The sequence below is a fragment of the Eimeria acervulina genome, genomic scaffold (assembly GCF_000499425.1).
Source record: "Eimeria acervulina Houghton genomic scaffold, Eah_scaff192, whole genome shotgun sequence".
Classification (NCBI taxonomy): Eukaryota; Apicomplexa; class Conoidasida; order Eucoccidiorida; family Eimeriidae; genus Eimeria; species Eimeria acervulina.
The window spans coordinates 7049-31581 of record NW_013550081.1 but is presented as its reverse complement, the minus strand read 5'-3'; the positions used below and the strand labels follow the sequence as shown (position 1 = coordinate 31581).

Below are 24533 nucleotides of genomic sequence, written 5' to 3'. Positions count from 1 at the left end.
CAAAAACAAAAGCACAGACAAGGTAAGAACGGAAACAGCAAAGAGACATAGAGCGACCCAAGAGCCAAAGGACTACTGGGAACTTCATCGAAGCATCTAAACCAACGCACAACAAAGTAATGGGAAAACACAAAAGTGGACAAGACATCGCGAAACAAGCAAGTAGGAGGTGTAGGAAGTGGGTATAGAGGGACAAACTCCCTCACGGCAGCCAATACGCATGCCGACAAGACACAAACAGACCGCAAATGCAGCACTTTGCTCCGCTGTTTTCTCGGCCGTGCTGCTGTTGCTTTCTGCTGCTGCTGCCTTCTGCTGCTACTGGGTACGACGACCAGGCGCTTGCAGCCGTAGAAGCATATTCTGGCTGCACAACGCCGCACATATTTCTTTTTGGACTAAGCGTAATCTAAACCGAAGTGTTGCATTCCAAAATCAACCTTCACCGTAGCATCACCCACTCCAGCTCAGCCCACGTTCAGTCTGGTACAGTTCCATTGCTTTGCGAGAAAAAAAGTCTGATGCTGGTAAAGCAAAGTCCCCCGCTCCACCAGCACCAGACAAGTCCTCCGCTGCTGCAGTAGCACAGAAGTCCTGTGCTGCTGCAGCAGTAGAGAATGCCTCGCTGCGGCAACAGGAGTTAGCGCCGCTCCTGCAAGGGGAACGGCGCAGGAGACGTTGCGGCACTGAGAGAGCTAAGGGGTGAAAGGGGCGCACTATAAGTACTTGGGGCTTGTAAGGGGAGCCTTTTCTCGCACCCCCACCTTCCCCTTGTGCCTCTTCCTGTAGACCCTCGCTGCCTTCCTCCCAGCGAGGAGGAGAAAACAGAAAATGCACAACACGATTAAGATGCAAAACCACCAAGTGTCTCTCCAGTCCGTTGTATCCCCATCGGAGGGCAAACGGCCCTCCTGCAAAACACACCACACACCGCACTGGCCTAAAGACGCTAACTCAGAACCATAAACCCTAGACCCTTACGCTTCTCCCCTCTATTTTATGCCTCCGCTGACCGCGAATTCCTTGACAAGTTTGTCAATGTCGACAAGCGTTTGCGCAGGAAACCTCATTGGTGAGTGGTGAGGTTTGAGGAGGGCCTCGGCCGCCTGAGCAGGGAGAGCCGGAATGGATACAGAGGCCGGCAGAGAAAGTGCGTTGCTGTAGCAGCCTGCCCACATCTGGTGCATGAGCGTTGCAAGCACGTCGTCCTCTCTCATACCCTGCAAACGCAGACACAGGAACCCGTCCATGCATGTGCGCGTTTAGACAGCCCCTGCCCCCTTCAGTTTTGTTCACTACGCCCCAGCCCCAACAGCTTGTTCCTACGTTGCTCCACACACTCCATCCCCAGTGCAGCGCCAGATGCAGCAGGGGGTGTGGTAACATGAAGACGCATGGGCATGAGGCACGGAGGCGAAGAGAAGAAAGGAAGCAGAAAGAAAAAAATGAAACGTGCGGTGCGGCAGCTGGGAGATGGAGCAATCAGAGGCATAGACACTGCGCTGATGGAGCGAGAGAATCAAGAAAGTCAGAGAGAAAGGAACGAGAGGAAAGAAACACTGACAAAGGCGGGCAGCAGTCAGCTTTAGACAAGAGAATGAACACGTCATCTGCCCGGATGCGCCAGGAGGCGGACTGCATAGCGGCGTGGGACAAACCACAGAAGCGCAGGAGAAGAGGAGAGCAACAAGGAGAAAAACGGAAACGTCATAAAACAACAGGCTCACGCACACCACCAAGACAAATGGGAAAAAGCCGATAGGAGAGGCGGAACAGGCACAGAACGTGACACGAGACACAACCGCGCAAGTCCCAACCAAACATGGGAAACATCAAATCAGGGCAGGCATGAGACACCAGCGCGACTGATCTGACCATCTTGGAAGAGGCCTCGGGGACCGTTTGTCTAAGAAAAGACACATTTGTCTTGAGGTGTCGATCCACCAGTGAAAGACAGAAGGCAACGGCGTCCATCCGCGAATTCCAGTGTAGCTCCTCTCTGAACAAAGAAAGGGAACTGGGGCTGAGACAAACTCTCTGCCTCTACATTCAATTCTTAATTGTCCTCGTTCGTTTGACTCTTTGTTCCATCGACGTCTACATGCACACGCATCCTGGTATCTCGCGTTGGGCTGATGTGACTTTCTTTGTCTAGTTTTGCCTATGTTCGTTTGTCCTCTGCCTCAGTCTAAGCCTGCTTCTCTATATGACTTTAGCTGCTCGCTTCCTGCCTTCTTTCTCAAGCTCTCTTAGCTGCTGCGACTATTACTACTGCTAATAATGCTACTGCCGTTGCTGCCGCTGCAGTTGTTGCTGCTAACAGTGGCGAAGGTGGCGGAAAGACAGTTGGCTCTGCGTTGGGCTTAAGCGACTGTGTGGCCAAATCCATCTGCTTCGACAGCTGCACCAGCATCCAGTTGCTGCTGTTGTTGCTGCCGCCGCTGCCCCTGCTGTTGCTGTGTGAATCACGCCTCGCCGCCGCCATAGCAGCGTCTTCGGAGGAATATGCCGAAGCCGATGCTGCGAACATCAGCAGCGCCACGAGATGCCACTGAACCTGCAGCACCTGCCTGCCGCTGCTCCAGCAACAGCAACGCAAACTTCTCATCCTCGCTACTTCTGCCGTTGTTGTTCTTGCTGCTGCCAGTGCTCCCGAATCTGTTTGGCCACGGATTGAAGCTAGATGCTGAGGAGCCAAAGACTAGGAACGAAAGCAAGAGCAGCGCGGTACTCCGTCGGCCACGGCTCCAACCACTGCCCCCGGCCCCCCTTCAAACAGGCCCTCGTGCTGGGGGGATGTCCCTATATCTGCACGCAGTGCTTTTAACACTGTGGTCGGCTGCTTCTGCCGCAGCCCCAGCAAATTTCTGTTGTTGAAGCAGTAGTCGTTGCGGCTGCTGCGACGGGCGACCCAGGGCCTGCTGCAACAACGGGCTGTGGTGCCGCTACCATCAGTACATGGAATAAAGCAAGATAGAAGAAATTATGCGCTGCTACATCTGGTATTATCGATGAGTTCCAATGACAGCTGCAGGAACCCGAGCGGCAGCAGCCGACAATGGAGGCCCACAGGGGCCCACGAGACAGCAGCAGCAGCAGCAGTAGCAGCAGCAGCAACAGCTGTTGGCTGTTTAATGAGTACCAGGTTTCTTCTTCTTTGTGCTGTTCCCTCAGCTTCGGATTTTAGTGATTTGCTAGCCTCCTCCCGTTGCTGCCTTCTTGTGGTAAGAACCGTCAGCAGCGACTACAGCAGCAGGCTTGCTGCTGTCCCTGCAGAGACTGCAGATTCAACCCTGGCCTTCACTTGCACGGGCACCTCAGGCAAATTGCGTCCCAACAGCAGCAACATCTACGGTGACACCAGCCGTAGGAGCAGCGGCGTCAACACTGCAGCAGCAACGAGGCAACACGAGTCGCGCGAGGCCTGGTGTTGCAGTTGCAGGCGCTGCTGCTGCTACACGGTTCGTCGCTGCGGTTCCTCCTGCCGATGGAGGAAAGAGAGGGAGTGCAGGCCCCTGAAGTCGGTAGCGCCGCGCTGCAGCGAAACCTTCAGTTGCAGCGAAGGCAGCAACCACAGCACGAGCGGCAGCAACTGCGGTAGCAGCAGCGTGAGGAACATCAACAACGAGGGGCAGCAGCAGCACACGCTGGCTGCTTCTGCTACAGCAGCAGCGGTGCTGCAGCAGCCTCTGTGTTGTGTGCTTGTTCTCATCTGACGAGGCACCTCGCGGAGCAACGACAGCGGCAGCAGCAGCACAAGCAGCAAACAAGCCGCAGCTGCAGGAACGGCAGCACCGGCAATGGAACCGGATCCTGCGTCTCCCCTTGCTGCAGCAGTGGTGGCGCTGCGTCTGCTGGCTGCTGCTCCTGCAGCTTCAGACAGCCGCAAGGACCTCGCCAAGCAAGAGTTGCTGCGGCGGATAGAGTTGTTGCTGCAGGAGCAACAGCTACAGCAACAGGAACAGCAGCAGCAGCAGCAGGAACAGCATCAATGGAGCCAGCGAGTGCAATTGGACCAGCAACACGGGCGGCGTACGCAAAAAGAGCGTGAGCACCACCAACAGGATCAGCAGCAGCAACAAGAGCAGCAACAGCAACAGGGACAGCAGCTGCAGCAACAGGAACAGCAGAAGCAGGAGCAAAAGCAGCAACAGCAAGAGCCTCAGGAATGGGTGTGGCAGTGGGGAAGCGACATCACGACACAGAAGGAGCTGTTAGAGCAGCTGGAGGAGTCATTGTTGCTGCTTTGCTGCCAGCAGCCCCCTCCTGTGTTGCAGCAGCAATTGCTGCGATTGCTGCTGTTGCTAGTGCATTCCACTGATGATTGTGGGGTTTGGCACCGTGTTGCTGCTCGGCTTCTGGCAGCAGCAGGTGAAGGGCTACACTTGTCCCCTTCAGTATCTGCTCCCCTAGCCGCAGCTGCTGCACCGCCGCAGACAGCAGCTGCAGCGGCAACAGCAACTGTGGGTGGTGTAGGTGCAGCAGGCACCAACAAGGTATTCTCTCCTCTCCCTCCGCTGCTGTTGTGTGGGGAGTTGTTTAAGGCCTGCCCGGAGGCGCTGTCTCCGTTGCTGCCGCTGCTCGTTGCTGTCGGATCGAAGCTGCTGCAGTCATCAACGGCGCCTGCCGCTGCAACAGCAGCAGCGGTTGCAAAGGCCCTGAGGGCTGCTGTTGCGGCAACGGGAGCCTGTGGGGAAGCACTGGCGGAGAAGCTCTTCAGTTTGACGTTGACTTGTCTTCGCTACAGCAGTAGCAGCCACCGCAACAGCAGCAGCCGCAGCAGTAGCAGCAAAACGAGCAGAAACCTCAAGGGCAGCAGCGGACATGCTGCTGCTGAAGCTGCGAGGGAAGCTCTGCTGCTGCTGCAGCAAGTCGTGTGGGCTTTCCCTCGAGGTGTATCTTCACCGGAGTGCGACGCCCTCTTAAGTGCTGTTCTCGATGCTGCAGCACCAGAACTAGCTGGTGCGGCAGCGGAGAATGAAGATCTGCTCGAAGCAGCACAGGAGAACGTTCCGCATGCAGCAGCAGCACTTGCGGCCCTTCTAGCTGCTAAGGCCATAGCAGGCGTGCAGCAGCAGCAGGTGAAGCAGCAGCAACAGGCAAAGCAGCAGCAACAGCAACGGCAGCAGGTTTCACTCAACTATCTCGACGAACCGGCGGATGCTTTGGCGGCGAGCAGCATCTCAACGGACTTTGTATCTCTTTCATTGGGGCAGTGTATGACTACAGCAGCAGCTACGTCTGCAGCAGCAGCAGCTGCTACTAAGGGTCTTTATTCCGAAGTGCGCAGCGTTGAAGATGCCCTAGCTTTAGTACGAAAGCAGTGGCTACTGCTGCATGTGAGGGCAGCAGCTGATGCAAAAAGGGGCTCTTCAGGGTCTGCAGCAGCAGCAAAGTACATTCCGGTGTTGCCACCGCAGCAGCGGGACACCTTGCTGCTGCATTCAAAGGCAAGGCAACAGGGAATGCTGCGTCAGGTGCTTGCTGCTGCTGTGCCGTGTTTTTGCCGCTTCTTGCTGCGGTATCTTCCCCCTGTGTCTCTCGTTAGCATAGCAGTAGAGTGTCTGCTCACCTTGTTGTCGCAGCTGACAGTAGCTGAGTCTTGCTGCAGCTGCAGCAAGAGGGGAGGGGGCAGCCAAGGCCTGAAGGAACAATGCGTAGGGGCCTGCCGCTGCTGCTGCAGCTGCAACAAAAGCCTTGCTCTTGGTGCGTCCTGTCTCTCCCTGGAGACGCTTCACTCTCAGGCACTCGTGTCGCATGCAGCGCAGCAGCTGCTGCTGCTGCTGCAACCGCAGCAACAACTGGGCCTTCTGGACTGCTTGAGCCGGGCCATAGCAGCAGCAGCAACAAGGACAGCAGCGCCGCAAGAGTCCACTGCAGCAAGAAGGTCTGTTGGCTGCAGCAGCAGCGGGGTCAGCCTTGCGCACCCACTGCTACTGCGTGCAGCCTTAAATATATTGGAAGCTGCTGTCGTCGCCACGGGAGAGGCGGGTGTAGTGGCTTACCCGTCTTCACTGCATGCAGCTTTAGTCTCCATTCTAACTGTAAAAAGTCCACTGCAGCAGGGGCAGCAGCAACAGCAGCTGCGCTGTGCCTTTTGGCCTGCGGTGCAGCGACAAGCAGCTGCGTGCATCTGGCGGGCCAGGTCTTTTTCGCGTTCCCATTTGGCTTTTAGCTCCATGAAACTCGAGCTGATCGAGGCAGCAACAGCGGCAGCTGAATCGGCCCTCCAAACACAGGGCAAGTGTCTGGACGCTCTCCAGTTTGCAGGGCTGTGGGGTGCCTGTCTCGGCCTCGCTGCCTCCATCGCCACTGTGGCTCACACAGGGCTGCAGCAGACAGCCACAGCAGCAACAGAAGCACCAGCGGCTGCAGCGGCAGCTCCAGAGGCAGCGGCAGCTACAAAGGAAGAAGGAGAACTCAACAATATCACCGGTATGGCTCCACTTTTGCACCGGAGCATCTCCTTTTGAAGATGCCTCAACAGCTGCACCTGCTGCACCTGCTGCACATGCTGCAGCTGCTGCACTTGCTGCACCTGCTACGGCCGCTGCACCTGCTGCAGCTGCTCGCTTGCAGCTGGTTGCCTTGTTGCTTTTGATGCTTCGTATAGCTGCAGTTGATGCTGAATGCTGTTGTTTGTTTGTGGTGACTGTGGTGCAGCATTGCTAGGCCTGCTGGCACGGGGAGGACCAGAAGCGCGCGCGTGCTTCTTTTTGCTTGCAGAAACCTTGCTGAGGTTGCCTCCTGCTGCTTCTGGAGCTTCCGCTGCAGCAGCCACTGCTGCTCCACTTCCTGTGGGAAACGAAGATACGAAGCAGGCGATGTTGCTCTCGCCAGCTGTTTGCTGCATTCTACGCTCTAGCCGCAAAGCGCTGTCTCTTAGTGACTCCAACAGTACCATTAGCCGTCTTCTACACATCGCTGGTGCTGCTTGGGAAGCAGTGGTTGCAGCCAAGCAACACACACCCGAAGCTGCGGTATTTGCTGCAGCAGATACCGGGCCTGATGCACCACCCGAGACGCCGGCAGCACACAAAGAAACTCCGGCATCAGCAGCAGCAGCAGCCAAATGCTTACTCTTAGAACTCACCTGCGCATTCAAGGCTCTCGCTGCATTCATGCGACAACAGCCAGAAGCAGCAGCAGCAACATATGATGCGGATACTGTCCCCGACTTTGTGACATTGGTCATTGAGGCTTCTTTCATTGTGTGCTGCTGCCGCTGCAGCAGGAGCAACAGCAAGGAGGACACTCTGGAGAGTATGATAATGCGTGAGGAAGGATTGTCGGCGACACAACAGCGGCAGCATCACCAGCAGCAAGTCTGCTGCAGTTGCTTCTATAGGCGTTCTGTCGCGCCGGTTGCTGTTGCGCATGCTGGACTCGAAGCAGCCGCACTCGAGGCTTTATCTCTTTTGCCTCACATCCAGATCCATTGCAGGAACCAGCAGCACCAGGAGTTGGTGCTGCAATTAGCTCTAGCTGCTGTAACCATTCCCGCTGAAGCAGCTTCTCAGTTTCCCGCAGCTGCAGTGGCCTGCTGCATGAGCCCGTCCGCCATAGCGCCAGCAGCGGCTCTGCACGCTGCTCTTCTGGAGCAACTACAGCAACAGCAGCTCCTTGTGCACCAGCTACTCCTGCAGCAACAGCAGCAGGAGACGGCGGATCCAGCTCTTTTCGTAGGGTGCGGAACTGGAGTGGACAACATGAGGGGCCCCACCCTTTGGGAGGCTCAGTGGCGATGCGCTGCTGATGTGACTACGGCTGCTTTCAATGCCTTGCGGTTGCCAGCACTTGTGGCAGCAGCAGCCTCCGCACAAGCAGCACATGGCTCAGCAGAAACAGGATGGAGAGCAGACTATCCGCCGCACGTCCTCCGCGTCTTGCAGGGAGCGCTCCTGCTCCGCCGCCTCTTGCTGGGCTGCAGCTTGTGCTCGGCCGCAGCAGAAGCGGCACTGCAGAAAACTGCATGGACAGCCTGCTGCAGCTGGCGAAGGCAGCTGCCTTCAACTGCGTCCTCTGATGCCTCCGTGTCCCGTCTTACCCGCCGCAGCAGCAAAATCGGGGAAGGAAAAGCAGGAGCAGCTTGCGCTACTGCTGGAGTGCATAACAAACCTTCTGGAGGCCTCAAGGCTAGCAGGCCGCAGCAGCTGCTGCAGCGCCTCGGTTTTCTACGCCTGAAGAAGAAGAGCTTTTGCGCCGCTCGTGCAGCCTCCTTTGCTGAAGACGCGTGCTTTGCTGCTGAACATGGCCCCAGTGACTTTTCATCAGAAAGCATCGAAGGCAGTGCGCTGCAAATGAGCATTGTTGCGGCGGTGCTGTCAGGAGTCTTTCGAACACGCCCAGACTTGCTGTGCTCGCCTGCGGAGAAGCAGCAGCAGCAGCAGGTCTCGTCGTCAGTCGTTGACACTCTGTGGTGTTGCTGCGAGAAGGCCCTGGCCACTGCACCGCCACTTGAACGGCTTCTCTATGCGGATGTTGCAGGGGGCTTGTACAGTCTTTTGCGGATTGCGGATTCGCCGACACAGCAGCAGCCGCAGGACACAGCAGCAATACAAGGTATGCAAGGCATAAACAAGCATCTGGAGGCCTTCTTACAGATGCCTGTAGGAGCGCCATTGACGGGGAGGCAAGAAGCGCCGTTGCTGATGAGTCCAAGTCGGCTCTGCGGCGTATCCCTTCTTGCGGCTCGCCTGCTGCCTTTGCTTCAGCATTCTGATGTCTCAGCAACAGCAGCCGCTGATGGCAGCAGCAAGTGCTGTCTAGACCTCCTGAAACTAGCGCTGGTTGCCACTTCCTCAATTGAGGCAGCAGAAGAGGCTGCTGCTGCTGTTGATCCTGTGGCACCGGCTGCAACAAATCAGAATCCATTTGAAGCAAATGTGTCTTCCTCGTGCGCACTTCTGTGCGTTATTCGCTTCCTAGGGGTAGCGCTCCCAGCTGTTGCTTCAGATGCGGCTGCAGCAGCGTGCTTGACGACGGACCCAACGGCATCAGCAGCAGCATCAGCCGAATGTCAAGCTGACTCGACGTGCCCCCAGGGACAGCAGCGGCTGCAGCGGCAGCAACGAAGCGTATTGCAGCAGCAACTATTCAGGGCTCTGCACTTTGCGTTTCTTTTGCGTTCGTCTCAGTCTGACCTTTCTCGCGCTGCAGTGCTGGCTGCTGATGCGGCGAGGCATTTGCTGGAGTGTCTGCTTCAGCAAGCTACAACAGCAGCTGCGGCCGGACCTTTCGCGCTGCTGTCGGCCACTGAAGATTTTATAGCACATGCAGTAAGTGCGGTGCAGCAGCTAGACATCCAGGGAGGGGTGGGTTCACAGCGCGACATACGGGGCGCACGGTTTTTATAGAAGTGCAGGGCGGTTTAGGCTTCTGTGGATACTGCAGTTGATAGTGTCATATTTCGGGTTTATTAGGGCAACTGATGCTTTGATGTTGGGCTTAAAGAGTTGCTGCTTGTGACACTGCGGCTGAGCTCAGGCTAGGGAAGCCTCTTACCTCCTTTCGGTTTCATTTCAGTGTGCGGCTGACAGCAGCAACAGCAGCAGCAGCAGCGGGATCGTTCTGCAGCTCGTAGCTGCCACTCCTGCGCTGCGGTGCCTCACGGCGTTGATGTGCATTCAGTTCTCGGCCTCAGAGGCACGGAAGACAGCAATCGCAGCAGAAGGGGAGGGCAACTCTCTTGCTACTGCAGCGTTGTCGCTTCGCGCGCTGCTGCCTGTTGCAGTTGCTGCAACGGAGTTCGCAATTGCCTCGCCTTCGCCCGTTGTTCGGAGGGAGGCGGCGCGGAGTTTGCTGTCAATCTCGCGTCCACTGAAGGAGACGGCGTGGGGCCCCACAATCGCAGCAGCAGCCGCTGCCGCACCTCCAGCGGTAGCAGCAGCAGCTGCTGCGCCTGTAGCAGGAGACCCGCAACTGGCTCTCTTTTTGCTAGAGGCGCTCAACTCGGAATGCGATGCGCTGCAGAAGCAGTTGCTGCTGCAGGTGCTGCACCAGCAAGTCCGAATCTGGGGGCCGACGAATTTCACGCAGTGGGTATCGCTCCTTACGGCATTATGCTGCAGCTGCATTCCCGCTTCGTCTCCCTGTACACACCAACTCTCTACTTTGCGGCCCAGCAGCAGTTGCACCGGCAGGAAAAGCAGCTCTACCGCGGCTGGCTTGCTGCAACGAGCTCAGCAGCTGCTTCCGCAGACCCCCAAGATGCTGCTCTCTCCTCTTGCTGCTGCGCGCCCTCTCCCAGCCCTCACAGGCTTTGTTTGGAGACCCTTACCGGGTGTATCTGCACCTGGAGAAGCACAATGGCAAGATGAATGCTGTGACGATACGAGAAACAGCAGCAACCACAACGACTGCAACGGAGCGGAAGTTGAGCCGATTGTCTGTTTGGCAGCCGCAGAATGTCTTGAGTTGCTGCTGACCCTCCCGGAGCAGTACACGCAAAACAGTTGGAGTGGTCCTGTTGCTTATGGGTACCAGGCAAGGCACTCTGAAACTGAGGCAGCAGCACCAGCAGGACCACTTCTCATTGATCACCTTCCTTTGCTTGTCCAAGCTGCATGTGAGCTGCTGTGGCAGGGGATACGACGGCAGCAGCAACAACAGCAGCAACGCAGTGCACTGGCCAGCGACGGGGACATTTCATTAGCTCGGTGGGGCCTGCGGATTTTGCTGCTGCTGCTGCAGCGGCTGACTAGACCTTCTTCAGACTGCACAGGCACGCAGTTGCTGCTTCCAGTGCAACAACTGCAGCAGTATGAGGTCGCTGTTTCCTCTGCGATTTCCGCGCTGTTGCGTTGCTACGCAGCGTCTTCGGCTTCTGAGCGTCTTGAGGCGCCTGAAGCTATAGCCACTGTTGCAGCAGCAGTAGCAGAAGCATTTGCTGTAGCTGAAGGGGAGACGGCTTTAGCACAGCGCCGAGCTGCTTTGACGCGTCTCAGTGCAGCAGCAGCTGGAGGGAATGCGGCTTACGATGAGGAGAACCAGCAGCAGCAGCAGTCACAAAAGCCGCTGGAACAACAACAACTCTTGGCTATGGCGCTGGAGGTGATGGTAAGGTTCGCTGAGGCCGGCTGCTGCCTTAGCCCTTGGCGGCTGGTGGGGCAGCTGCTTCTGCCACTCGGAGACGTAGAGCAGGCAGCAGCTGCTTTGGTGGCAGCAGCGGCAGCAGCAACGCCAGCAGCGGATCCATCTGACTGGCTGTTGCGCCATCGTCTCCGCTTGGCTTGTCGGTTGATTGGCCATGTTGTAGCTGCTGCAGCGCCTAGTGCAGGTGCTGCCCCTTGTACTCGCACTGCTGCTGCAAATGTCTTTGAAGAACAGCACGAGCAGTGGGTTGCAGCAATCGAGCCCTGTGCCGTTCCTCTGGCACTGCATATCATGGCATCTCTAGTCAAGAGGCACCATCAGTCAGAACAGGAGGAACAGGAGCTACTTGAGGGGTTGGCGCTGCTGTCGCGGCCGCTTTCACCCGGACGCGGCGGGAGGTCAGCTGCTGCCGCTTCCGCGTTTGCTGCACTGACAGCAGCTTCGTGCACCGGCAATGCAGGAGGAACAGCAACTGCAGCAGAACCAGCAGCAGCATCAAGCTTGGGACTTGCCGAGGCATGCTGCACCGTTTTGAATGATCTGGCTGATGCTTTGCTTCGGCCCCTGGAGACAGTAGCAGCGGCACGTGAATCTTGTCCTGCTGCAACAGAGTGGTCTAAGGCGACCGCAGACGGGGTGTGCTGGAGGATAGAGTTGATTGGCAACCTGCTGCTGTGTTTTTGCTTCCCGCAGGGCCCTCTGCAGCAGCAACGGCAGCAGCTACCACAATGCCAGCAGCAGCAGGAGCAGCAACTTGAAGAAGATTGGGCGGAGGAGTGGCTGGGAGCAGACACCCCAACAGTCTCCTCTTGCATTCCAGTTCCCGGTACTGCCCCTGCAGACACCTCCACTTCTGGGGTTTCTGCTGAGGGTTCAGCGGCTGCCGTGTGTTTGTATCCCGATATGTTGCGCCGGGCATGTGAGGTTGCCGGGCGTCTAGCGGCACCATCAGCCAAGGGTGCTGCAGCAGCGGCGGGGCTGCAGGCGCAGGACCAAGGCGACGCTGGTGCGGAAGCTGCCGCTGCTTTTAGTCTGCCGCACGGGGACCATAACCTGTCAGAGGAGGCTAAAAAGGCAAAGGCTGCACAAGCCGTATCAGCATCAAAAGTTGAAGTGGCATGCGTACGGGCGGCTGGGTCCGCAACAGGAAGGATTCTCTATTGTTGCATTTACCTCCTGTGGAGCCTCTCTGCTGCGCTGCTGCACAACCCAGCAGTGCTAGCTGAAGAGCCTGCAGCCTTCGCCTTTTTCTCAGCAACGCGGAACGTCTCTGCAGCTGCTCTTTGGCTGTCTGTTGATGCAGCGCCGCCTCCACTAGCAGCAGCGGAAGAGGATAGACCTTCTGGCAGGCTGTGTGGGGCTGCTCTATCCCTGCTGCAGCGAGGTTTCTCCGTCGTGGCTGTGATGCCCTCAGCGCGTGCAGCATCTTCTGCGTTCTCTCTGCTGCTTTCCGCTTTGGACTGCCCTACATTTCCTTCGCGGCTTTGCAGTGGGGCATCAAACAGTGTCTCTCCAGTCGAGGCCATGGGCTTACTACGTAGGCTTTACGAGTCGGCATCCCGCGCTGCAGCAGCAGCAGCAGCAGCAGCAACGACCAAAGAAACAGCTGCAGCTGCACATGAGGCCAGCGCCAGTCTACTGGGGCACTGCGCGGGCCTCATTGAGTCAGCTGTTTCGAGTTTCACAGGGACAGGAGCTCTGGGAAACAAGCCGCCGACGGCAATTGCTGCTACTGCATCCGCTGTCGGTTCTTCTGCTCCAGGGAATACTGGAGGCGTACTGGCTCTTGCTGCAGCCCTTGTGGTTGTAGGCGCTCTTGCGCTGACGAATGGTCCCTGGAATAGCAGCGCCTTAAATGAACAGAAGCAGCAGCCACACAAGCCAGAGCCGGAATGGTGTGCACGCATAAGGACTGCTTTGCAGCGATTGAGTGAATTTGCGTATGTAGTTGACGCATGCGGGGGTCGTGGGGCGCTTGCAGCTGCTGCAGCACGGGAAAATGATTCGGAGGAAGAAAGTGGGACTCCTGGCAGCGCAGCGACGGCAAAACCGTTCCTCCTAAGAGCAGATGGTCGAGGACCCGGCGAAGCAGACGCTGCACTGGTCCTCGAAAAGGCAGCAGCTACAACAGTTACATCAGCTACTACAGAACAAGGTGGTAAAGGCACAGCAGCAGGCTCTGTGCTCCCCTGGGCAGCTCCTTGTCAGCATGCTGCAGCGCAGCTGCGGGGATTTTTGCTGCGCATTGCCAATGTCTGCAATCAGTGTGCGACCGCTTCACCTGATTCTTTCCCGTCTCTTCTCGCAGCAGCAGCAGTATCCTGTCTCATTCCTGTGCTGTCCCCATACCCCTCCGGGGTCCTCAACGGTGGCGCCAGCAGCACCTGCGTTGAGCACGGCAAAAGCAGCCACGATAGCTGGAGCCAACTATCCACGATAAAGACACAGCAGACCCACCCTCTGAAGACCTTAGAGGCCTTCTTGGTGGAGCTGTCCCCGCAAAATAAAAACGCCCCCAACGGCAGTGGCGTGTCTCCTCTCTGTGAGGCGTTGGTAGATGCACTGCGCTCTGTCATTGCTGGGGTTCTTAAAGTTCAAGCTGAGGCAGAGGCACCAGCCGTAGAGGGAGCACCAGTGCCGAGAGCAGCATCAGCAGCTTCAGCCGTGGCAGCAGCAGTCACAGGAACAGCAACAACACACTCATCGACAACGCCATCAAAATCAGCACTTGTTGCACCAGACTCTGTTGCAACAGCGGTAGCAGTGGCAGCAGCGCCAGAAGGAGCAGCAACAGGAGCAGCGGCAACGGATTCAGCAGCCCCAGAGTCAGCAGCACTAGCAGCAGCTTCAGACTGTGTAGCAACAGATGCAATAGAAATAGGTACAGTATCAGATTCAGCAGTACCAGATTCAGCAGCGGCTACACCAGCAGAAGCTGCAGCACCACCAGAGTCACCAGGCGATTCGCAGACCGTCGCAGCGGCAGTGGAGGCACCCGGATTAACACCAACAGGGACAGTGGGATACCCAGAGGCATGTGAAGCAAGGAGAGCCGCCTACCTTGCTGCTGCCGCGAGCCTGCTGTATCTTGCAGTGTATAGGCACCCCTCTATATCAGCAAGAGCGATCGAAGCGGCAGCAGCTACTGCACGCGCTGAAGCGGCGACTGATGTAACGGCGGCGTCTGCACCCGCAAGCCGCACACAAGAGGTAAAGGCAGCGGTGGCACGTCTGCTGCAGGAAGAGTTAGCACGAAAGCAGCGCGGGGAAACCTGAACGTCCCTATTCTATCACGGAAGACAGGTTGTTCTGGGCGTTGCAGAAACTGCAGCAACGGCAGCACTTGCAGTAACAACTGGTTGGCCCGGTCCAACCAGACAAAGAAGCCATATAGTAGGGCGGGACGGGTCCGGCGGGGGTGAATAGCATTTTGATAGTGCCGCGACCCTCCCGCTGTGTAAAAAGTGGGCGTTCAGCACGAAAGTATTGGCAGCTGCAGCCTCAACGGAAGCAACAACAGCACATACGCCTGTTGTTTTATGTTTTATCGTGGCAGCAAGAGGGCATTTGCGCTGGTCGTTTGAGGACTTCAGCTGCAGGGCTAGGGAAAGGCTTTGGGGGTGAGGTGGAAACTGCGGAGCCTCTAATCACCAGCTCATCAGTTGTACCTACCTGTTTGCGCATGCATGTGCATGGGCTCGTTCGTAAATGCGTTTTTCTGGTGCATTTCTGTAAGCCAAAGCGCTTTTGACTTACCAAGTTATGGGTCATCAACCTCTGCACACCTGTGTATTCACCTCCCTGCATGCGCATATGTCCAGAAGCGAAGATGCTAGAGCCCATACCTACAGGTGTAAATGCGTCTATGTGTGCCCTGTATGCATGCCTGTCGATATATATGCGCTGCCGTGGCGCGTGGGAGTGGAACCGTTTTCGTGGTTTAGCTCCAGCGGCGTGTAGCGCGCTGCAGTCATACCGACAATTTACATAGCGACAGAGCGCTTATCTGTGAGCATACGGGGGCATCTAGCGTGGCTGAAAAACTGCCACCCCATCATACTGCCGCTGCAACAGTGCGGCTTTTTATCTGCAGGGGATTAGTTCTGCTTAAGTGTCGTGAGCCGCTGCACCTGTACGCAAGCGTGATCGCTTGTTTGGTAGAGATGAGCGGAGCTGCTGTAAGGCCGAGGCAAGTCTACGTAGTTTGTGGCCTGCTGCAGCGATGTCATACTCTGGCTCAGAAGCGCCCGTGCACAAAGCAGATGTTAACTATTGGCTTGAATGCCAGAGAACCTCGGAACTGCTACTTGCTCGTACTATCGTCTTTGCTGGCCCACATCTGGCTGGGCTGTCAAAGACGCGAAAGCATGCATACACTTCACACAGACACCATTATGCAAGTTGAAGGTAAAGCCAGCGTGAACGGCACCTGAGGGATGTATGTGTGGACCCATTAAGCATCTCTGTTGTATTGCCAAAGGGATGGATTTGTGACAGGCCAGCGGTAACATCCTGATTGAAGGCTCTGCAGAACTAATATCACGGTGCAAATGGGTTCTTAAACGAGGCCATGCTTGCTTGGTCTTTAACGAGTTGAAGTACTGCAACGGGTTCTTCTTGGAACACAAACGTTGCGTTTTATGGGATGCTTTAGGGTTTAATTGCCGCCTTTTGCTCCCCGTGCGTTGCTCTCACCTATCACTGGCAATATCTAATTCCCGCATGAGCGTTGCCTACTGCAACGGTTCGTAGATGCCGAGGTGAAGAAATATAAAGGCCGGAAAAACGAGGTTCCTGCTTGCCTGTATGCATCACATCTCGTCTAACTCGAGATCAAACCGACTCCGTTTTACCGGTAGAGTTGTTGCACCTCCTCATTCGTCGCCAAAAGGCTGCCTGAGGGGCCCATTCAAACATTAATTTTGGCAACTTCCATAGCGGGAATGCGCACGGCGTGGTTCACTAGATGCCAGGTGAGCCTATTTTTCATGGAATCCAAGCTTTCGTTGCATTGCTCAGCTTGCATGCTTGGCCAACAGCCCTTTATGAAGGTGAAATTCACAACATGATGCATAGTTTCTCAGTTAACGGTTATGCGAACTGCGAGCCACGGACACAGCAGGACAGCCACCTGGCAGCACTATGCTTGAAATGGATTTCGCTTTCCCTTGAGTAGCACTGCATATGAAGGTGCCAGGACCATACAAAGACTGGAGGGAGCTAAGTGGCTCGGTCAAGGGGGGGCCAGGCGCCAGTTGAGAAAGAATTTCTGACAACCACAACCAGGCGGGATTGAAGTAGAGAACGCAAGAAGAAAATAGCAAACAAGGTCTGCAAAAAGTTGTAGGATGATCTGTCCAAGGTTAGTTCATGCATTCCTCCTTGCGCTCAGGTTGTCATTAGAGGACAAAGAATGAAGTGTTGAACAGTTATCTACGTTGTTAGTCCATGCATAGGCAATGATGGGTTACCTTGCCGCAGGGGTTGCAGCATGGAAAGCTGCAACTCATTAGAAGCCCCCTCGTCTACTCACCTTCATTCCCAGGCCCTTGCGCCTCCGTGCGCAGGCCGCCTGTACAGCCAGAGGGCAGCTCAGGTGCAGTTTGGGAACACTACACAGAAGGGATTTTTGACTCTATTGTGAGAGGGCAGCTCAGCTGCTGTATGGGAAACCTTATTGGCTTTTAGCCTCTACTGCAGCTCACGTTTGTTCTCAGAAAATTTACTGACCCCTCGTTGCGATAGGTGGTTGAGGCGCTAGGAGGGCATGGCTCGTTGCTGTAGGAGCCGTTATTGGGCGTTGGGGATATGCGTTTTGAGTTTGCGTCGTCAAAGGCTGAAACCAATGAGGAGCTTATGAGGTCGCATGGACAAACTGTAATGTAGCTTTGTGGCGGTGAAAGTGCTGTGAGACTTGTTGGAGAGGATTTATCTTGCTGCGCCCCCTTGGTGATTTCTGTTGCTGCAAAGCAAAAGAGCGCAGCCAAGCAAACGCCAATAGAGGACTTGCACGAATGCTGCAGAAACATTCGGGTCCAGCTGCATATTAGAAAGACATGAACAGCCAGAACGACATTGAAGACGGTGTTCCCAGGAGACAATATGCTATGACGCAGCCTACAAATGCAGGGCGGAAAGACCCGCATCGGCACGAGAGTCAAACGTGGACGCCCAGAAAACCAATTATACATCTTCCTTACACTATTCCATATTCGTCTGAACTAATATCGTCTAATTTGCGATGGTGCTGCCGACTGCAGGGGAGCCGACTGCAGGGGAGCCTGCGTGGCTGTGGGGCCCACGAGGGGCCCTTGAGGCCCTTTGAGTCGTTGCTATTCAGGCATACTGCCTTCTATGGAGGAACTCCCTTTTACGGTTTCGTGAAGGGTTTTTGTATTTCATTTTAAGGGTTTCAGGGTTTTCGTGGCGAAGGCCGGAGCCCACGTACAGGTCTGTGCCGGGGCAGAGGTTCTTCGGCGCGAGGACCCCTCAGATGTGCTTCTCTTCTTCGGCTGCGTCATACTTTGCCGCTTGTCTCCTGCTGGTTTCTTTGTTCTTTCCGGGCTGTTCTATTATCCGCATCACCGGTAGAAGCAAAAGCGGGAGCAGGATTAACAGCGTCACCAGTAGAAGGCAGATGGAATCCACGCGCCTTTCTCAGGGTTTGTTGCAGCCAGTGGCATCCCGGGTGCTGCCGCGTCTGTGGCAGCAGCACCGGCAGCCAATGCAACGGACATTCAAGAATCAGATGCCTCAGATGCTGCTGAGACAGCACGCGGCGCAACAGTATCAGAAGATTCTGCGGTATAAGGGCAGCAGTTCCTGTTGCTGGATGTTTTCGGGCACACCGCGGCTTTTGACAGGGCGGAACGCTGAGGTGTGTGATTGCTGCTGGTGCTGGTTCTGCTGCTACACTTACTTGCGTTTGCAGCACTCTTCGCTGCTGCCTCTGCATTCCTTGTTGTTTCCTGCGCGACGACGCCAGTAAAATAATTGAGACGGCGTGTATTGTGGTACTGCTTGCTGCAGCAGGGTGCTCAGCTCTCTGCAGCTGTTGCGCCGGGCCCCCGATTTGCTGTTGCAGCTGCTGCTGCAGCTTGCGGAGGTTCGCGTGGGTTGAGCTCCTTCTGCCGCCATCCATTTTCCCCAGAAGGCCTGCGCATAAGCAACAGCGGGTGCAGGAGTGGTAGCAGCAGAAGCAGCAGCAGCAGCTTGAGAGAAGCTCGTTCCGGGCTCTGCTCCCCTTCGCATGCGGTGGAGCCCGTCGGTGGGGCTCCAGAGGACTTGGCCAGCGAGGCTGTGGATTTGAATTCATTGTGCAGTTCAGTGGTGAAGGTGTACAGTGACTTTACGGACCCCAACTACGCTCTGCCGTGGCAGATGCAGAGGCAAGGCAGCAGCACGGGAAGCGGCTTCATCGTCCATCCTTCAGCGGGGGGGGGCGAACGCATCATCCTCACCAATGCCCACTGTGTGGCCTGGAACAACCGACTGCACATTAGAAAACATGGGTTAGATTGCTTGGAAAGCTGTTACTGCTGTCCCTGGCATTATGCCTCCTGCTGGTGCTGCACGCGCTGCTGCAGCTCCTGCGGCGCTTAGTGTTGCTGTTGCTGCCGCACTGCGTGCTGCTGCTGTTGCAGCTCTCTCACATGGCCAGTGATGCACTCTCATGTTACTTACCCCGCCGTTCTGTGGCGTTTCTGAAGAGCAGGAACCCTGTGTTGTGTATGCCGGACTGACGCGTTGGGGCGTTTCACCTCTGTATCCGTTTTTCTGGTCCTCCTTGCTCCATTTATCGAAGCCCTTTGTAGCAACAGCATCTGCAGCAACTGTGCCACAGCAGGCGCAGCAACAGCGGCAAGTGCGGCAGCAGCAGCCGCAACATCTACACCTTGTAAGGAGTGTATGCTTGCTTGCGTTCTCCTCAGCTCGCCGATCAAGTTTCCCGCCAGAGTGCTAGCTGTTGCTCACGAGTGCGACTTGGCAGTCCTTACTGTAGACAACGACGATTTCTGGGCAGACACGCAAGGCCTTCTCTTTGGAGAGGTCAGCTGCTCCTGCCCCATTTATTTGGCTTCTGCTGATGCCCTTCTGATGTTGCTGCTTGCCTTTACCGGTGGCACTTGTGCTATTTCTTCTACTGCTGCTGCCCCCCACTGACGCTGTCGGTGTGTTGTCTGTTGTTCGTGAGTCTTCTGGGATGCTGATGTTCGGCATTTTCGAACGAATAAAAGGTGCTACTTGCATCGGGCACAGCTGTGTGCATTGTTGTTGATGCTGCTGCAGATACCAGCCTTGCAGGATGGGGTGATCGTGTTGGGTTATCCGCGCGGAGGAGATAATCTTTGCATAACTTCAGGGGTCGTCAGCAGAGTGGACGTTAACACCTATGCCCACTCCAATACAGCGTAATTATCTAATTTCTAGAGCCCCTATACATGGAATTAACCCCGTCTCTGTCTTCCACCTTGAAAACTTAACGTGCAAAGTGATAGGGTGCTTTCCAGAGCCGTTATTGGGGGCGTCTGGCCAGCGCTGCTGCTACACTAGCAGCCCTCACATGCTGATGAGGATGTCTTTGGTGTTAGGGGTGCGTTGAGTTGCCGGCGCACCGGTTGGGGCTGTACTGGGGACAGCAGCAGCAGCAGGAGCAACGGGCGCAGCTGCTGGCTGCAGCGGCGTGTTTGTTTTCAGGCTGCTTTGCGTGCAAATTGACGCGGCAATTAACCCCGGCAACAGCGGCGGACCCGCTCTGAAAGGCGGCCGCGTGGTGGGCGTTGCGTTTCAAGGCTGCGAGGCCTCGGCGGCGCAAAACGTAGGTTATATTGTGCCCTGGAACGTCGTGCGTCATTTGTTCATAGACCTCAGCAGACACCGCAGATACACGGGCTTCCCAGCCGCTGGGGTCCTTTTTCAGCAGCTGGAAAACGAGTGCATGCAACAGAAGCTCGGCGTCTCGAAGCTCAAGACAGAGGACCTCCCGCAAGGTGGGCAGTGCACTCAGTGCTTCAGCGCCTCTTACTACTGCTGCTGCTACTGGTGTTTTTTCTGCTGCTGCTGGGTCATGCAGCACGCCCCAGCCTTGAGGTGCAAGCGAGGCGCAATGCGCCTCGCTTAAGTGCACCATGCCGTTGCTGGCTGTTGCTGCTGCTGGTATTCCAGGTGTCACTGCCAGTGGGATCCTTGTCACGGCAACTGACTCGGTTCGGTCTCGCAACTTCCTTGAAAGGGCAAAGATCGCTGCAGAGAAGCTCGAAAACACAGGAGCACTAGCAGAATTGGTTGCAAAAGAGGCAACCGCAGCACTGCAAGGAGCTGCCGCACCTGCTGGTTCCCCACCAGGGGCATCAGCAACAGTGGAATCCGAAGAGGTTTCTAGAGGGTCACCAGAGGAGACGTCGTGGGGGGAAAGTGGCCCTTGCGAAGATGGCCCTTTGGCCGACCCGTCGGTTGTTGTGCGCGAGGCTATAGCGGCAGTGGACGCAGAAGCAGCAGCAGCTGCTGCTGCTGGCAAACCTTTGCCCTCACCAGCAGAACGGAAGGGTTTGCTGCACGGGATACTCGAGCAGAAGATCGGCCTGCGACCGGAGGACGTGGTGATGGCCGTTGACGGTGCTGATGTGGCTGGAGATGGTACGGTGCATTTCAGGTATGGCTGCGCCCCTATTGCCAACATACTGTTGGATATCGAGCTCAGCAGATGCATTTCACTTTCCTGCTTCTCTGTTAGAAGGCCCGTGGCACTCCTGACGCAGCCGCTGGTGCGGAAGCAAATCGCTGCCTCGCCTGCTGCTGCTAATGCGTGGTGCTGGCGATTTGTGTATAGAGCAGCAGCTCGTTCACTTCGCTTTTTTTGGGAGAATTGGGATGATCCTCCACCCTCTGTATTTCTCTTGATGGTTAAGGGCTTGGTTTAGTTTAGGATGCAGGGACTGCCTTTTTGGGTTTAACGTCTGCGTGCAGAGGCATGGAGCGCGTTAGCGTCTCCCACGTTATTTCGGAGAAGTTCATGGGCGAGACGCTTTCCGTAACCGTCCTTAGGAACGAGAAAGTGCAGAATGTCTTGGTAACTTTTCTTCAAGCCGAGACTGCATTTATGCTGAATCCCCAGTTTTTCGCAGGCACTCGCCGAACCAATTACTGTGCTGACGCCATAGGCTGCAAACACACTTTACAAGCGGAAGTCCCGCATATGCTCTTTCCACTGACCTATGTTCTAACCGAGTACTGGACGGGCTCTGTTGCGCTGCCTGCGCATCTTCGTGGGGGCTAATATATATTTTACAATATATATAATAGATTATACATATGTATATATTACATTTATATGTGTAATATATATATGTATGTATATGTAGTTTTAGCCCTTAGCGCTGCTGTGCGGCATCGGAGCAACAGCTTCATCCTTGTAAGGTCTATACCTTTGAGGTGTATGCGTGTATGAGGGGCGTGCCCACGATGCATCTGCCTTAGCGGTGCATATGTTTAAGGGGCATTGGCGATGCTTGAGTTCTGCTGCAGGTACCGCTCGAGACAGAGCGTTGCCTAATCCCCAAACATCAATGGGGGCGCGCCGCCCGATACATCGTCTACGGCGGTTTGGTGTTTTGCCCACTTACACTAGAGTATTTAAAGGCAAGAATATACGTGACGCTGCTGGACGCTGCTTTGCGATCTGCAACGTAGAGGAGGGTGGTCCCCTGTGCAGCACCTCCCTTGGATGCACATAGGGTTTAGATGGTTATGTACTTTTTTTCGCCAACTTTTCCTTTGTTTGCTCTTCTGCTTGTACATTTTGCTCCCGCAAGTCTGCCGCTTGTGCGACGGCGTGGCTATTACTTTGCTTCGTCATTGGACTGTTCAGTGGTAGCCAGCTCATTTGCGTTCTCCCTTGCTTGTCTTTTGTCGTTCTTTAGGATGAATTTGGGCCTAAGTTTCATGAACGAGCCCCAAGCTCGCTCTTGCGGCCTCTATCGGATGTGTTCGCCACGGTGGAAGGAGAGGAGCCCATAGTGCTGGCGCAGGTAAGGTGTTCCGCGCACGGACCTCAGCCAGTTCACCTGCATTTTCAAGGCCTGATGAGATAGGGGCACGAACCGCGTCTATGCGCTCCTGCTGCTTCGCTGCAGATCTTGGCATCCGACCTGACCAGCGGCTACAGCCTGCGTAACTGCCTCCTCTCCACCGTAGACGGAGTGAAGGTGACGAACCTTCGCCACTTGGCACAGCTCTTGGGGATCACACCACGAGATCAGCAGGACCGGGGTCAGCAAGAGCGGAATCAGCAGCAACGGCATCCAAACGAGTTCGTTACGTTTGTCCTGGAAGAGAAACTGCAGGTGGTGCTGCACAGAGGCAAGGCCGAAGCCATGCTCCCTGAAATTTTAAAGCAGCACGCTATTCATCGGCAGACAAGCGACAACTTGTGAAATTGCTCAACGGCCGCAGCAGCCACGCGTGAACCATCAGGCGCACCTGCTATATACTACAAATACCCCTTCTCCTGGGGCTTTTGCTGCTATATTGTTGGTGGCCGGAGTTGGCGAACTGCGGTTTGTGCCGCATTTGACAGCAGCAGCACCATGTTGGATTGCACGTGCCTTCGCAGTTTTCTAGAACACCACTCTGCCTACGACATCTTGGCAGAAACGGAATCTTGGAAGCACACAGTACCCAGGCACAAAGCCATAGAAAAGTGGAGCCAGGCCGCGACACACAGGAGGTAGCGGTGGGAGGGTCGCAAACAGGAGGTGAAGAAATGGATAGACACGGATGCAACAGAAAAGGAAATCTTATGTGAGGCGGGGAAGTAGAGAAAAGCAGGTGTAGGTAGACAGAAAACTCCACAACAGACGCGAGCATCCTATCGGCAGGGCTCAAGAGACGACCACCCACTCACCGGTTTTGGGGGGCCCATACCGCCGCCACCCACTCTGTACGTAGTTGTGATGGTCCTTGTTTCCTAAAGTCGAATGTGTCACTTTCTCTCCCCTTCCCTTTAACTTCAGCTTCTTCTAGCTCTGCCGCCTTAAATCACAACGACGCCGAACACCATGGCGCCAATTCAACCCTTCCTGTACGGGAACCTGTCTTGCATAACGGGCTCAACCAGCTCCCAGACTTTAATACCGCTGCTTAGTGGATTCGGTGTATTAACTAAAAAGGGATGCTGCTTCTTCTATTCGGCACTCGCCCAGAACTGGTGATGCCCGGTAGTGAGCGGCCTTCGAGTAAGAGCACCGGAGGTAACCTGCCCTATAGTTAATTGTGCATTATTAGTATTAGTGGCTCATCTTCCTCATTTCATCAATTGCTTTGTTAGCCAGATCAATTGTAAATAATAGCTTTTCGCTGGCAGACTCAGACTGTTGATGCGGGCTTCTGGGGCCCCCGAGTCACTGCCAGCAGGCCATTGTGGGGCGGCAGGGCCCTGGGGCACGTGCCTTCTAAGCAAAGGAATAGTTTCAAAGGCTCTATTTTATTGCATTGTTGAGGGTTTGGAGGGGGTATTGAAGTCAGCTGCATCTACAGGGTCTCCCCTCAGATTTGGGGTTTTTGCCTGAAACATGGCAAAGGTCAAGAGTGAGGCAGGCGTTGAACTCTGAAGCAGGAGCCCAAACAACTAAAACCTAGTTCCGAATATAAGTATATACGCCTATATTCAATTGCACCAAGGCGGGAGACGATGAGGCGCTCAAACCTTAGACCATGCGCCTCCGGCTGGCAGCCTCCTGTTCTCAAGTTCATATATTTGCTGTAGTGCCTGTATAGTTGTTCAATCATCATTATTCTCAAGCTTTGTGGTTTCTGGTTTAGCGTGGATTGCTCAAGGTCTGTGGCTTACTTGTGGCTGCTGCGGGCTGCTTTAGAACAATCCAAGAGGCAGAAGCTCTCGAAGAAGTACAACGTAAGCGCTAGGGAATCAGCCCAAATACTGCACTAAAATTAACAGTTTGAACCCGTTCAAAGGCTTATCCCCGCCTTGCTGCAAAAAAAGGGAAGCACTGAAAGATGTTGCTCTTCTGCAGATACAAAAGAAAGTTCGGGAGCATAGGAGGAAAATGCGGAAGGAGGCGAAGTCAAAGGGAGGCCCTGTTAGAAGAAGTAAACTGCTGCTGTTTCGTGTGTATGCGCTTATGCGCGTGCAGCTGATGTTACTGCACATCCACGCTGATTCCCACCTTCCCGTTCCTTCCCGTTTACTGGTGCCCCTTGGTCCGCTTCGTGCCGGGGCAAATGTCTGCTGCTCCCGCTGCTGTTCCTCCTCTCTGCTGTGTTTTGAGTTGTACAGAGATGCGGAGAGATCCTGGGATCCCAAATTCTTGTCCATTTAAGGCAGACATCATCGCCAACCTAATGCGGCGCAAGCAAGAGAGAGAAGAGCAGTCGAGGCGCGAACGAGAGGAAAAGCTCCGGCAGCAGCAGCAGCAGCAGCA

General features: G+C 55.4%; 3 protein-coding genes across 3 annotated transcripts; 2 read left to right on the top strand and 1 right to left on the bottom strand.

Moving 5' to 3' along the window:
* Nucleotides 1-453: 453 nt before the first annotated feature.
* EAH_00024460 (hypothetical protein, conserved) lies at nucleotides 454-1974 on the bottom strand (the record flags this gene model as incomplete). The annotated part of the gene is made up of 4 exons (XM_013396757.1): nucleotides 454-652; nucleotides 862-911; nucleotides 1014-1220; nucleotides 1876-1974. 4 exons carry the CDS (start codon nucleotides 1972-1974, stop codon nucleotides 454-456), a joined length of 555 nt encoding a protein of 184 aa, XP_013252211.1.
* A 1826-nt stretch (nucleotides 1975-3800) lies between these two features.
* EAH_00024450 (trypsin, putative) lies at nucleotides 3801-14370 on the top strand (the record flags this gene model as incomplete). Its single annotated transcript, XM_013396756.1, has 3 exons — nucleotides 3801-6435; nucleotides 6664-9278; nucleotides 9487-14370. 3 exons carry the CDS (start codon nucleotides 3801-3803, stop codon nucleotides 14368-14370), a joined length of 10134 nt encoding a protein of 3377 aa, XP_013252210.1.
* A 3361-nt stretch (nucleotides 14371-17731) lies between these two features.
* Nucleotides 17732-22526, top strand: EAH_00024440 (hypothetical protein; the record flags this gene model as incomplete). The annotated part of the gene is made up of 9 exons (XM_013396755.1): nucleotides 17732-17971; nucleotides 18136-18605; nucleotides 19026-19143; nucleotides 19384-19505; nucleotides 19792-20084; nucleotides 20260-20746; nucleotides 21061-21163; nucleotides 22014-22121; nucleotides 22227-22526. The coding sequence occupies 9 exons, from the start codon at nucleotides 17732-17734 to the stop codon at nucleotides 22524-22526; spliced, it is 2241 nt and encodes a 746-aa protein (XP_013252209.1).
* Between the last annotated feature and the right edge of the window lie 2007 nt (nucleotides 22527-24533).